We start from the raw sequence: 15,762 nt of genomic DNA, 5'->3' as shown, positions 1-15,762 counted from the left end.
TTATTTTGTCTTAGGTATTGGATATCAGAAGCCCATCTTTTCCCGGCAAGATCACAACGAATTGACAAATAATTTGTGTTTTCAATGTCGTAGACTTTTGATGATATTGAGTTAGAGACTTAGCTACCTTAACTCAATTCCTCAAAACTGAAAGAGTAGATGCAGGTTAAATGGAACTATAATCTATAATTGCACTTAGGAACAAATTTCCATTACACTTCTCGGTTCTGCATTTTACATAATAGACAAATGCATATTAGAACTTAGCATATTACAACATATAATGGGATCTACGATGAAGCTCATTTGCATACGGAAAAGAGTCCGGACTTAGACGGAAATTAATGATTTACGCGATCGACCTTGTCAGTAGAAGGGGGCTGTACTCATATTTACAGACCTTCGGAAAATGATAAATGCAATGAAATTAAATGGGGTTTAAAATCCTACTGTTCTGCTTCGACTGGGCTAACGAAATCAGGCATACGCCATGCAGTTAGGGAAAATCTTCCCGCAAAGCGGCGCTGTATACAGCCTACTCTTGTATCGAATTCCAACTGCCAAGGGATCTTTTACGTGCATGCTGTGACACGGGACCTCGTTTGTTCGTCCCATCCAAACGATTAGACAGTTGTCCTTGTCAGGCCCTCCCGCATCACTTACAAGGGGAAAGACTCTATTAAATGACGGGGGTAGGCCTTAACATACCAGTCTTAATACGAATTCCAATTATTATTTTATTTATCACTAAAAAGAACATTCATTTCTCTTTTCAAATATTTAAATAATTTTCTGGCACATTTATATTTACATACTTTGAAAAGATAGGTTGCCAGGCAACTAAACATACGCCCAGAGCAGCTAAATCGTCCGAGCGGTCGACAAGAGTTGTCGTATATTTGTTCTTTTGTAGGTAATTAGGGGGCATTTAATAGACAATTTCATACAGATGACATTATAATTTTCGTGGTTTGAGGGTTCACAAGGTTCTAAAAACTAAAACAAGGGCTGTAACTCGAAGTAATCTACAGAAATTGTTGAAATTCGACAGACTTTTTCGTTTTACTAATTCAAAAAATACATATCAATTTCATACAGATCAGATGTTAACTTTTGTCGTTCGAACGTTCACAAGGTTCAACAAAGTAAAACAAGGGCCATAACTCTAGAAGTAATTGACAGAAATTGCTGACATTCAATAGGCTTCTTCATTTCACTAATTTAAATGATGCATATGAATTTCATACAGATTGTCGTTCAAGCATTCACAAGATTCAACAATGTGAAACAAGGGCCATAACTCTAGATGTAATTAACGGAAATTTGCTGAAACTCAATAGGCTTGTTCGTTTTACTAATTTAAACGATACCTATAAATTTCATACAGATAGGATAATAACTTTTGTTGTTAAAGCATTCACAAGGTACAAAAAAGTGAAAAAAGGGCCATTACTCACGGTGTAATCAACGGAAATTCAATAGGCATCTTCGTTGCATTAATTTAAATGATGCATATCAATTTCAAACAGATCGGATGATAACTGTTGTCATAAGAGCGTTCAAAAGATTCAACAAAGTGAAACAAGGGCCATAACTCTAGATGTAATTAACAGAAATTTGCTGAAACTCAATAGGCTTGTTCGTTTTACTAATTTAAACGATACCTATAAATTTCATACAGATAGGATAATAACTTTTGTTGTTAAAGCATTCACAAGGTACAAAAAAGTGAAAAAAGGGCCATTACTCACGGTGTAATCAACGGAAATTCAATAGGCATCTTCGTTGCATTAATTTAAATGATGCATATCAATTTCAAACAGATCGGATGATAACTGTTGTCATAAGAGCGTTCAAAAGATTCAACAAAGTGAAACAAGGGCTATAACTCTAGATGTAATTAACGGAAATTGCTGAAATTCAATAAGCTTCTTTGTTTTACTAATGTAAATGATGCATATAAATTTCATACAGATCAGATAATAACTTTTGTCTTGAGAGCATAAACAAGGTACAACAAAGTGAAACAAGGGCAATAACTCACGGCGTAATTAAAGGAAATTGCTGAAATTCAATAGGATTCTTCGTTTCACTAATTTAAATGATGCATGTCAATTTCAAACAGATCGGATGATAACTGTTGTCATTAGAGCATTCACAAGGTACAACAAAGTGAAACAAGGGCCATAACTCACGACGTAATAAACGGAAATTGCTCAAATTCAATAGGCTTCTTCGTTTCACTAATTAAAATGATGCATATCAATTTCAAACAGATCGGATGATAACGGTTGTCATTAGAGCGTTAACAAGATTCAACAAAGTGAAACAAGGGCCATAACTCTAGATGTAATTAACGGAAATTGCTGAAATTCAATAGGCTTCTTTGTTTTATTAATTTAAATGATGCATATAAATTTCATACAGATCAGTTGATAACTTTTGTCGTTAGAGCGTTCACAAGGTGCAACAAAGTGAAACAAGGGCCATAACTCCAGACGAAATTAACGGAAGTTATTGAAATTAAATAGGCTTCTCGATCTCACTAATGCAAATAACATATATCAATTTCAAAACAATCAGATGATAAATGTAGTCTGTAGAGTGTTCACAAGAAATTGTGGACGACGGACGGACGGGGGCGACGGCAATATACGACCACATTTCCATGTGGGCGTATAAAAATGAAATGGGGTTTAACGTCCTACTGTTCTGCTTCGACCGGGCAAATGAAGACAGGCATATGGCATGCAGTGTGCTATAAGGGAAATTTTGCCCAGGCAGCCGCACTATTGAATAAATATATGGTGTACAATGTACTCTTCATAGCTCAATTATTGCCAAGGGATCTTTTACGGGACCTTGGTTTTTCGTCCCATCCGAATGACTAGACAGCTGTCCTGGTCAGGCCCTCCTTCCTGCACCACTGACAAGGTGAAACCAAGTCGGAAAATCCTGATGAACTTTCTCGGCCAATGCAGGGATCGAATACATGCGACATCCAGGCTAGTGAGCCAGCGTCTTACCCACGTAGCCACCGAGACTCCCTACTTTGAAGCGAAAGGGGGGGAGGGGGAGTTATGAAGTAAAAATGTTGGGCTTATTGAAGGCTCGGATTAGCCATATCGAGCGCATGATTTCACAAAAGTCATGGTCATCCAGCGAATTCCTTATTGCATGCTAGCCTGATTCGTCCCTTATTGCATGGTAAGCCGACTTATTGTATGCCAGATTAATCTCATATTTTCAAAGTACATGTATCATATGAAAATCAAGGATAAATAGAATAAGGCAGACTGTAATCAAATAGAATTGACTTCCTTCTATCGACTTGTGTCCTGTTAAGATTTGTGACAAAATAAAATATATAACAACTAATGTACTATGCTTTATTTTAATTTGTTGTTTAACTATTATTATTAATCAAACTTAATTTTCTTTCCTTGGAAGGCTCCTATCATACCCTGTTCTTGTTTCCTCTTTATACTAGCAGCCCAAGATGGATGAACATTCTCTATCACTGTAAAATATACAATATTATATTAATGTAATCCCCCTTTAGCTTGTCTGGACAACCTGTACACGGAATTTCATACTTTGAATAAACATGCATTGAAAAACATACATTCGCATCATTTTAAAATGTTCATTATGATGTTCAAGTACAATATTCCACTGATCTCTCATAGTTCATTTTCGATAATCCAGGCTAAAGCAATATGGTGGAATGAGGAAACTGTGATTTTTAATGATCAGGTGATGCCCAAGACATGCACATGGATCATAAAAAGACAATGTACATGTATGACTGCCATGATTAGCTAGTGTAGTGTTGATCCCTATATTATATTATATTATCAGGTCACTCATCACTGTAATATTTATCGAAGAGCACCACACATTTCAGATGGTTACTTAAATAATCAGTTCAAAGGCTGTAGATGGTGATGGAACCTCTTTAAATGCCACATTAATCACTGCTTGAAAATCTTCCATACATGATAAAATCAATCTTACCTGTATTTTGTGTTTTATTGTTTCTTCCAAACTGTTTATTTACATTCACTTGTGTATTGGCAGATTTTTTGCTATTCCTTTCTCTGAAAGGTAATTGATAGGAAATTCATTATTTAACTAAGCATAAAGAATGAAAACATAAAAATATTTTCATTTTAAAATTCTTAAGTGCACTTGTAAATTTCTAATTTATTTATCCCATCATTGTAGCTTGGTTAAATGTTTATTTCAATTTTGGTATCAGTTTAGATATATACTGACATATTTGATATGTAACTATAGTCATGGATAAAAATAAAATCCATCTACTGATACTCTCAATTGGTGAAAACTAGGTCTTTTTGACTCCCTTTTCTAGAATACCATTACACGCCCCAAAACCCTACATGAAGAGGGGAACCTTAAGATGTCTTGCATTTATTTAAACTATATAGATGTATACAAAGTGACCTAGTCAAGTAGTAAGTCAAAAAATCTATTTTAAGTGTTCTTTCACCCACATGATTAATCATCACAAGTAAGAACCAGCGGCTGCCAGGCAGGATACGCCCACATTTTGCAAGAGATGGATAGAGAACAAACTAAGGGGCCATAATCCAGAAAGTTATGGTCTGAAATGCGCAATTATCGAAAGGAACTGAGATGTTTTAAGTTTCATCAAAATCGGATAAAAATTGTGACCTCTAGAGGATCCCTAACCTTTGTATTACATACTTATATACAATTTGCGTACAAAGAGCGGTCAATTTCTCGGGCAGTTTCATTTCGATTTTCCTGAAATTCGAATTCAACCTTCATTATGGTGGAATGGTGATATATCTAAACGGTTTTTAAAATAAAAAAAAAAATGTGATCTCTAGATCATATTCCAGGAAGTTACATTCCGATATGTGTGATTATCAAAAGGAACAAAGATCTTTATGATAAAAACATATATTTAAAGTTTCATCCAAATCGGATAAAAACTGTGGCATCTAGAGGGTCCACAACCTTGATATACCATATTTTTTACACTATTTGCGTACAAGGGGTGGCCATTATGTCGGTCAGTTATCGAAAGGAACCAAGATCTTTGGGTTATAAACATGCATTTCAAATTTCATCAAAGCTAAAAACATGATTTTTCGTACAATCAGGGGCCATAATCCATGAAGTTATGGTCCGATACATGCCAATATCGAAAGGAATCGAGATCTTTGGGAGATAGACCTATATTTCAAGTTTCGTCAAAATCAGATAACAATTGTGACCTGTAGAGTGTCCACAAACAAATTGGGGACGGACGGATGGACGTCCTGGGGGACAGGGGCGACGACAATTTACGTCCACACGAAAATTTGGACGTATAAAAATAGTGAAGCATCTTGGTATAAAATGATTATTTTCATGGGAAAACTGCCAACTACAGAACCAATTTATTCGTGAATTATAAAATACACTGCACATTCATGTGTTCCTTTAAATATGTAACTATACCTTTTTATTTGTATCTCCATTTTAGTTTTCTCTTTACTTATTTTGTCTGGTCTGGTTTTTCTAACAGTACCTCCTAGTGATTTAACAAATGCACTTTCAATTAAAGTTCTACCATAACCTTTAACCTCTGCACTTTGAACTACATCATCAACTTCACTTTTCTTTCCAGTTTCTTCTTTCATACCATCATTGGAACTTTCTTCCTCATATTCATTGTCACTGGTTTCGAAAAAATCGCTTTTATGTTTTCGCGACTTTTTAATATCTTTATTTCCTTTAAATATTAATGGAATCAAATCACCTCCCTCCCCAAAATTTTCCCAATTAATTTTTCTCACGACCATTTCCATATTTTTTTTAATAACAAATTCTTCATCACTATCATCATCGGGAACATTTGCTGTAGTACTCTTTTCAGACTTTTCAGATTTATTTGATTTCAGTTTCTTTTGTTTTGTTGCTTTGACTTTAATTGTAGATTTTGGAGAGAATATAATGCCAGGACTTAATTTTTGTTTGCTGATTTTTGTTTTAATTTGTATTTTATCTGAAGTTTCTTTTTCTAGACTTGTATTATCATCACTTTCAGATGCCGAGTCACTATTTGAAGACACATTACCGCTATTGTCAGTTTCACTAGCATTATCTTGTGGGATAGATTTGTTTGGTATACTGGATGTATGTATTGATTTGAGTTCCACTTCCTTATTAATTTTGTCAGCAGATGTTTTCAGATGATTGACTATATCCTCCTGTTTATCCTCACTATTTTCAGAATCACTATAAGATGCTATCGCTGCAAATAGTTTTCTTTTTTTAGGTTTTTTATCATTTTGAAGTTGCTTTTTATCTATACTTGATGCAATTTTCTGAGTCTGATCTACATTTGAATTGAAACAATTTTTCTTTAACACATGATCCGTAATATTTTCCGCTTTTTTTATTTTTTCTTTATCACCTGCAAATTTTTTGTCAATGTATGTTTTTACGAGGGCTTCACTAGCTTTTATTCTCTCAACACGATTTGGATTTACACCTTTTTTATAACGCCTTCCCGACTGTTTAAACAGCATAAAATCACCCAATTTCTCCCAGTCTTGGTGCTCAGCCCGAAAAGATTTTACATACTGCTGTATTTTGGGATTTTCTGATACACGAGTCATAGCTTTAATTTCAACTGGAATGTCAACCTGAAATTGAAATCATTAATTTGTTATAAACATGGGTAGAGTTATTTTGGGTGTGCTGTATGTTTCTGTCTGAATTCACAATAAAAATTGATCATTTGTTTACCAGTAAGCTGAGTTGAATAGAGAGCTACTTTCTGCTTGAAAGGTAACAGGTATGTTAATTTGATCATTAAACACCTCACCATTAAATGTCTTGTTATTATGAAGGTTTTTTTAAAGTTATTAGTTCAACCATTTGATTTCCTATAGCAAACAGACAAACAAACTTTTTCTTATGTATGTATAGATTAAATATGTTTTGGTGCAGCTAGTTATTTTTACCACAGAATGGCTTTTCTATAATTTGCATTATAATTAGCATATACCTGACTACTGATATGGAAGAAGCTGACTGTATTTCCTAAAGCATACTGTGCTATCTGATCTTGGGCTAATGACTGAAATAAATCAACAACAAATTATCAGCAGTATTGTCATGACAATAACATTTCAATTAATGCAATAATTTTTCGAGACTTTACACAAACAGAACCTAAAACTAAAAGAATTGACTGGTGCTAAGAGTCTCGCTAAAATGATTGTACCTAACTATTTGTTAATGAAAATTTCTTATCTTGATTAGTTAAATGGATGACTTCTGACATCAGAGTTTACATAAAAGGGGAGAGGAAAAAATAGTTGTGGCAGGATTTTTGGCAAGATAAGAAAAAACATTGAATACCTTAATGGTAAAAATTTCTTCCAACAATCTCTCAGCTTTACTTCGAGCTTTTTCAACATTTTCAACTGATCCTCTGTAAAAACAAATATCATTAACTTGATTTTAAAAATCTTATTTTTCAAATTTCAAAGATATCCAATCTGAAGAAGATTTTTTAAGATTTCCTAAATCTGATCCTTACAGGTACATGTACTCCTGCCCGACAGTTATTACGGCATACTGCTTCATTTGAACAAATATGTAGAAACACTTCTTTTATCTATGAGAGAGATGTACTGTGGCGTAGCTGACAGTTTTGTATTATACTATTCAAAAAAAGTAGGGGATATTTGATTTTGGGGGCATAATACTAAAATATGCAAATGACTACGAAAAAAGTCACTATAGAACCTAACAGAAGAAACATTTCCAGTTACATGTGACGCCCAAACGCACCAATAGCTACCGCATGGAATGCAGGTGATGCTTGGGATCATCATGGGGGTCCAACCCAAGATTTGCACGACTCTGACTTTGAATGTTACAGTCATTGTGGCATTGAATTCCAGGGTGGAAACATCAGTTTAATTGTTTTAGTGACCAGAAAACAAATTTTGATATGCGTCGGCTTACCCAAAATGAAAGGTTACGTGCCCTTGGCATGCTACAGATCGGCACAACACAGGCGGTTGTGGCGCGGACGATGAATGTTTCTCAGTCTGTCATAAGCAGGCTATGGTCCAGGTACCGTGATACACAATCTGTACAGGACAGACCACGCTCAGGTCGACCAAGGGCGACAACTCAAGCCCAGGATCGATTTATCCGTACCTTGGTCTTGAGAAATCGTGTCATCACAGCAAATCAGATCAGCGCTCGTCTTCAAACAGACACTGGTGTGAGAGTGAGTGGCCAGACGATTCGGAATCGACTGCATAGGGGTCACCTTCGCGCCCGACATCCCTGCGTGATCCCTTGTTTGAGAGATCATCACATTCAGGCAAGACGTCGTTGGTGTAGGGATCGTCAACACTGGGATAATCGACGCTGGAGCAATGTGATGTTTTCAGATGAGTCAAGGTTCACTGTTGATTTTTTGGACAGACGTAGGAGGGTGTGGCGTCGTCGAAACGAGCGCTTCGAAGACGTTAACGTCATCAGACATGATCGATTTGGGGGTGGTTCTGTTATGGTGTGGGGAGGCATCACTGTTGCTGGAAGAACGGCTTTACATGTTGTTGCAGGGCGTGTTACAGGCCAGTACTACCGGGACAACATCTTGGCAGTTCATGTTGTGCCGTTCGCACGACGTCATGGCCGCCGTTTCATCTTCCAGGATGACAACGCAAGATGTCACAGGGCCAGGATCGTTACAGGTTACCTCCAACAACAGAACATCACCACATTACCTTGGCCAGCACTGAGTCCCGACCTCTCCCCCATCGAGCATGTCTGGGACATGCTTGGACAGAGGTAACGTCAACGTCAACAACGTCCTGCCAATGTCCAAGAACTTGCTGCTGCGTTGCAACAGGAATGGGACAATCTGGACCAAAATGACCATAGACGTCTCATTAGGAGTATGCCACGTCGGATCAATGCTTGTTTGGCAAACAGAGGAGGATTTACCCGTTACTGACTTGGTTGTGATGCTGTGGTAACTTTGCTGTTTGACCCCGGGTATCATTTTACCCTTATAATGGTCAGTCTTTGCCTTACTTAGTCTAACGATCATTTGGAATAAATCGATGAATGTGAACTTCATTTCATTTTGTCATTTGTTTCTTCGTCAGTTTCATTAGGTGACTTTAATAACACTTAAAAATCAAATATCCCCTACTTTTTTTGAATAGTATATCTTGATATTTGGTTTATTTAGATACCGGTACTTCATTAATTCGTCAATTGGTTGTTGTTGGGGTTTTTTATGTCATTGTGAAGAGCTTTTTCACTCACTTTGACCATTTCTTTGTTTTTATATTATACTGGGGGAGAAGATAGTGCTGTAAATTAGTCAATTTGCAGGGTGCTAGTAGCCAATAGTGCTCCTACAGCTAGTCGAATAGCCGTAAACGGTTAGAACTGGACGGTTGAACAGTTCAAATTCAACAGTACAGTTATTCGGAGATGTCCCCCATTACATAGAGTTGTGTCTAATTATATTCCTCTTTATAACAAAACTTGCCAGTTGTCATTTTGTATTTGATGTTTGAAAATCTTGGAATGGAACAGTCGTCCTACGATGTCGACTGCTAGAAAATAATACTATTAATAGGAGCTTTTACGTGTGACGTACTTCCGGTGTCTATTTTTAGCCTGGTCTCTTTTTTTCACGTATCTTAACATGGTAAATGCTAAAGTAAAACGGGTTATTTAGTCTTTTTCTTTTAATAACGTATTCTTGAATGCCACTCTTGTTGTAATATGCAAGTAGCATTTGTAATAAATTACCAATTTTAAATCATGTCTAAATTATTTTTTTTAAATTTTATTGACGATATACTGCGTTGTAACAGACAATATATGCCAAGCCCGCATTCAGTCCAGTTGACCGCTGTACGCAAAAGCATAAACAAAGATGCATTGCTGTATGAAGCCGATTTATGTGTTGTGTGTTAATTTTTTACTGCAAACAATTAATAGATAACATCTGTTTGGTTGTAAAATGCCACGAAATAGAGCATAGCGTAAATAATTAAATGGGTTAGAGTGGTGACGCTGCGGTTCCACGAAAGAATTATTCAAGACGATATTAAAATTTAAGCACGACCATAGCACATCTAAAAAAAAAGAACAAATAATAATCACGCTGTAAAAAAAAATTCTGTATAGAATGCACCGAGTCCAGTTATATATTTGCATTCAACAGTTTTTCTCTGAACCTAATACTGAATTAGAAATTGATAAAATGGACACAAATGTATCGTTCTTCATTCTTGGTTGCGACAGTGGAGATAAACTGACTGTCAAAAGTTGAGCCAAGACGATTTATGTGGTTACATAAGAAAGAAAGGTTTTAAAAATTATTCACAGATTCAACTTGATCATAGTTTTATTCTTTCTGTTATTCGTAATCCATCAAGGGGAAATTTTATAAAAATGGCTGAAATCTTACTCTGTGCATCAAACAACTATTTAATCATTTGTTAGAGCCGTCTAAACGTGGGGAAATTTACAGTAGCTATTGGCTAACAGCACGCATAAACAATCTTATTTGCATATTGCATACTATTTATAGTATTATTAGCTGAAATTATTTTAAGTCGATAGCCGCAAGGACCAGCATAGTACCATGTTTTTTGAAGAGTGTAGCATGCAGCGCAAAAGCAGACGATATATCATCAACCTCGCACGTACTGTCCAGTCGGAAGTTGAATGTAAAGACCATTTAAATCTTTTGTGTTAATACATGTAGTCCTGTAATTATTAGATAAAAATTTCTAGTTCAGGCCATGAGCACAGATCAGTCATCCACTTGTTTTCCTCAATTGCATACGGCCATTACGGGTCTGGTAAACTTGCTGTATCTTTTTCTACATCGAAGTGTTTGTAAATATCGTTTCTGGCATCGGTCGGTAAACCTACACATATGTAGAAATGACAATCGGTTCCATTTTATGTAAAACAAGCTTACTATACGACAGTATTTTATCCAAAAAAAAACCATTGGCCTATGGGTTTCAGTCTACGAATAAGGCCATGACCGAAAATGACGTCAAAAGGGAAACACATAAAAGCTCCTATAGCACTCATCGAAGTCTCGCGAGAATTCTACTTTGGATTTTAGTTAAATTAACCAATCATAAAAATTCTACTTGCAGGCAAGGAATTATTTCTTTATTGTCCAATCAATAGACGCCTTCCAATTTACTTTATTCTATTCTTAATCTTAATAACATTGTGTAATCGTAATATTATCGCCATATGTCACGTACGAAGGGAAACAGAGTATTGTTTTGTATATTATCGTAGATATATATTGAATTAAAAAATGTTTCAAATGAACCAAGTTAACCAGGTAAACAAATAACTACGGCCTTAGATAGTTTACATTTTCACTAAAGAATTGTACATTTCTATGAAAAAATTCCTGAAATTTTTGCGCGTGTAATGCTATTTGGGCGAGTATAGCTGGGCACGAGTAATGACTCGCACCTCCTGACAAGCTCTGTTTTATGTTTAAAATTGATACAATACAGTTAAAACGGTTATTAACCAGTTAATAGCTATGGTTATTCGAATAACAAAAATTCCTAACCGTAGGAGCACTAGTACTACAGTAGCCAAAATACTATAACACAGCACAATAAAAGAATATTTTGTTTTAAGCGTGTTGCATTTTACTCACTTCACTTTTTTTAGTTTCTGGATTTGTCGAACTAATTTTTGTATAGTTCTGGCCTTTGCTACTTTTACCAAAGGCTTCAGTTTCAGTATCTAAAATAAAAGTAAATAAATATGAATTACATGTAACATCTCCATTTTGTACTATTATTGTGTACAAGTTTCACCCTATGCGATAGAAAATATTGAGTCAGCTTGTATTAACAGGTAGATATCTCATGTTTAAAATTGCAATTCTATAACATTTCTATCATATTTACAACCTGTCTTGCAATAAGCAATCATATCCCAGTCCCAGTGACCTATCCCACCACACACGAGAAAAAGTAGTCATAAAGCAGGCCTGGACCTAGAAAACAAACCCCCATCTCCCGACCCTGCCTGTCACAAGATAAGAGATGGTACTACATAGTTCCTTCTGGCTGAACCACGATCTGAACCACTTAGTACTTCAATAAGCAAAACTGTCAATTTTTGCTTCAAGAATCAAAATCACAATTGATTATTGTTATTTATTACAAATGTACATTTCTGCCACATCCAACTACAATTAGGTATATAATCATTCTACATGACATGGGTACAATTCCCTTTTACATAGAAGCGTTAAAAGCTGGCTATCCCCGACATTTTAAAACAGAATAGGTTTGAGGTGTTAATGTCATGAAGGCGGGGCTATATATATGTTGTATTCAACAGCAAATCAAAATATGAGACTTAGTAGAGTTAGAGGTAGAGAGAGAGAGAGAGAGAGAGATATGGTTTAATGTCCAATCCACACAAACTAGGTCATTTTGGGACTAACACATGGTTCAAATTTAATTCTATAATTCGCTTGTTGTGTAGGGGTCATTAGCAGTGGGAGGAAACCAGAGGCCACGGATAAAACTCACAAGACTGGACAGGCGACCCTACTCCTTGTCACATACAACCGGGGAATCGAAACCACGCCAGTTGACTCAATGACAGACTTTATGATGCAACGTGCACTGCTAACTAACCATTCGGCCATCCAACCCCCAGACTTAGTAGAGAACCTTTAAGGGTCGCACATAACACTAATGTAATTATGAATGGCCGCATCAATTTTGTTAAAAACAATGCTTTTAACTTTACTGACAATATTTTAATTCTATAATTCGCTTGTTGGGTAGGGGTCATTAGCAGTGGGAGGAAACCGGAGGCCACGGATAAAACTCACAAGACTGGACAGGCGACCCTACTCCTTGTCACGTACAACCGAGGAATCGAAACCACGCCAGTTGACTCAATGACAGACTTTATGATGCAACGTGCACTGCTAACCATTCGGCCATCCAACCCCCCGACTTAGTAGAGAACCTTTAAGGGTCGCACATAACACTAATGTAATTATGAATGGCCGCATCAATTTTGTTAAAAACAACGCTTTTAACTTTACTGACAATATTTTCAGATAAACACAAGTTGTTTCACTACATTGGGCCGGGTGTGTTTAATTAGTCCTAACCTAAAAAAGGCTAGTATATAAAATTAACTTATTTTTAAGATGTTACGTTACATGCTAGTAAGTTTGCTAGGTGAAACTATATATAATGTAAAGGCATCCAATCGTACCTAAACACAAACACCTCAACGTTTTTCGCTACGTTCTTCTAGCTATACATCAAGTATGTATGTGTCATGATGATGTAGTCTGGACCTGGTTCAGGATCACTTTTGCCAACACATGAGACACATACTAGGCCTATAGCATACCAAAGCAATTTAGCAAATAAACTATAAACTTTGTATAAATTAAAATCCACTGCAGAATTACATTTTCTCATTATTATAAGCGTTTAGTAATCGATGCATGAAGACAGTAGCTTTCTGTTGCTGCTTCTAGCTACAAAGGTTTAGGTCAGTGGTTCTCAACCTTTTTTTGCTATCGGCACACCTTGGAACACATGAAAAAATAGCGGCACACCTGGCTAAATATATATGAAAAATATTTGAATTTCGCAAAATAAAAACATGGCAAGTCATAGACGGCATACAACCGTAGACACAGACTAGTCATAGACACATAGAATATTTCAAACTTAACAAGCCAACAGTGAGGCGGATGTCCCTCGCCGAAATCCCTAAATAAACGAATAACACATATTAATTAATCGCACATTTATTTTTTTCAAACGCATCGAGCAATCAAACTATACACTAAGTTTCATCACTCTCTATCAGATAGAATCAAGATTATCGTGTCCCAAAGCATCAACCAATCAAATTGCTTATCTCTGCTTACCCTAAGCAGACAATGCCCATCTTCAAACTCCATCAAGGCATTGACCTAATATAGTAATAAACACATACACAACGTTTGAACATTCTAGCTCAATTAGACAGAGAGTTATTGTGTTCCAAAGTCTCCGCCAATCAAACTGCTTATCGCTCTGCCAATCTGATTAAAATACAGATCTATATTTTGTTTCGTTTTTTTATACTTTCGATGGCCTCCACTACATGATGAGTTAGTTGTATTTTACGTCCGCTTCCACCGAGGTGATATCGCAGACATGAAGATCTGACAAGTTATAGCGATAGGTCATGTCAGGGGTCAAAAGACCGACTTTTGACCTTATGACATCAGACATTTGATTAACCAATCAGCATTGATGTTACTAGTGGATTACCCATAGTTCCGTGAAAAACATGCATAAAGCTAGCCGTAACAGACCGTTTCATTGGCTTATCCCTAACACCATTCAGAACACGAGTTAAATAACAACTCTTCCAGATCCTAGTGTAGTAAAGACAAGTAAAACGAAATTTTGAACTATGAAAACGAAACGAAATAAGATCTGTGTTTTAACCAGATTGTCGCTCTGCTTACCCTGAGCAGAAAATGCTCATTATCGAACTCAGTCACGGTATTGATGTAATGAAACTATACACCAAATTTCATCTCTCTCACTTAATTAGAACTAAAGTTAATGTGTCCCAAAGCATCAACCAATCAAATTGCTTATCTATGCTTACCCTAAGCAGAAAATGCTCATCTTCGAACTCCATCAAGGCATTGACCTAATAAATACCTACACAAAGTTTGAACATTTTAGCTCAATAAGAAAGAGAGTTATTGTGTCCCAAAAAGTGTGACTAATGGACAGACAGAAGGACGAACCCATTTTAATAGTCCCCCCCCCCCCCCCGGCCCTGGTTTCTTTGAAAGGCGGGGGACAATAAAGAAAAACACAGTTATGAACTTAACAGTAGACACCAGTAAATACTCAATTGAGTCATGTGGTTTTTTGCATTTTCTTAGTGTGCCGTTCAAAATTTCGCAACACAGCACACTGGTTGAGAATCACTGGTTTCGGCATTGTTACGGCAAAGTTACGCTTCACTTCAATGACCTAGTACGTTGACCCGGCTACTTTTTATTTCCACTACTAACCCTATCCCTAACCCTAAGTAGCCGGATCAACGTACTGCACCACTTGGTGAACTTGTGTTGATAGGCCTAGAATAAGAATACCGGTAGTGGAAGTTCTGGAACAGTTTATCCAGCTTTCAACTTACCACATTATTCAATTCTCGGACAGTAGCCGAAGCTTGTTCTGCCACATCCAATGATCTTTTTGTCGTAATTTCATCTTCGGGCGTTTCTTGAGATTTCTGTTTATTCTCTACTAGGCCTAAGGAACTCGTTTTTTTCATTGATTTCTTCGCCATTCTAACCTGTTTTACATAGAAAATGTGGTGTCTGCTATGGTTCATACATATTGTGTATTCTGAATCTGAGACAGAAATAAAACGGATGAAGAAATTATAAAACATAAGGGATAAGGTTGATAATAGATCTGCAGTGATAACAATAATAATGTTTTATTCAATTTCCATAGGTCAAAATATAATTTCAAGAATTTACTACTAGTTTGTACAATTTAATTAATAGTTTCGATTTTACTGTGCCTTAATTATGTTAAAACTAATTTTGATTTTCCCCAAACTCATCTGTATCCGGTCGTTCTCAAACTGATCCGCAGTATATTTCCGCTCGGCCGATAATTG

At 36.2% G+C, this 15,762-nt stretch overlaps 1 protein-coding gene across 1 annotated transcript; it reads right to left on the bottom strand.

The window, feature by feature from the left end:
- Positions 1–717: 717 nt before the first annotated feature.
- On the bottom strand, positions 718–15,052 carry LOC126817910 (serum response factor-binding protein 1; the record flags this gene model as incomplete). The annotated part of the gene is made up of 7 exons (XM_050545081.1): positions 718–3,520; positions 4,018–4,100; positions 5,494–6,683; positions 7,049–7,120; positions 7,405–7,477; positions 11,732–11,820; positions 14,960–15,052. Coding segments are annotated over 7 exons (1,701 nt in total), but the record flags the coding sequence as incomplete, so codon positions are not given.
- Between the last annotated feature and the right edge of the window lie 710 nt (positions 15,053–15,762).

Source organism: Patella vulgata, chromosome 4 (assembly GCF_932274485.2).
Source record: "Patella vulgata chromosome 4, xgPatVulg1.2, whole genome shotgun sequence".
NCBI classification, from domain to species: domain Eukaryota; kingdom Metazoa; phylum Mollusca; class Gastropoda; family Patellidae; genus Patella; species Patella vulgata.
Note: the sequence above shows the minus strand (reverse complement) of the source record. Positions and strands in the feature narration are given on the sequence as shown.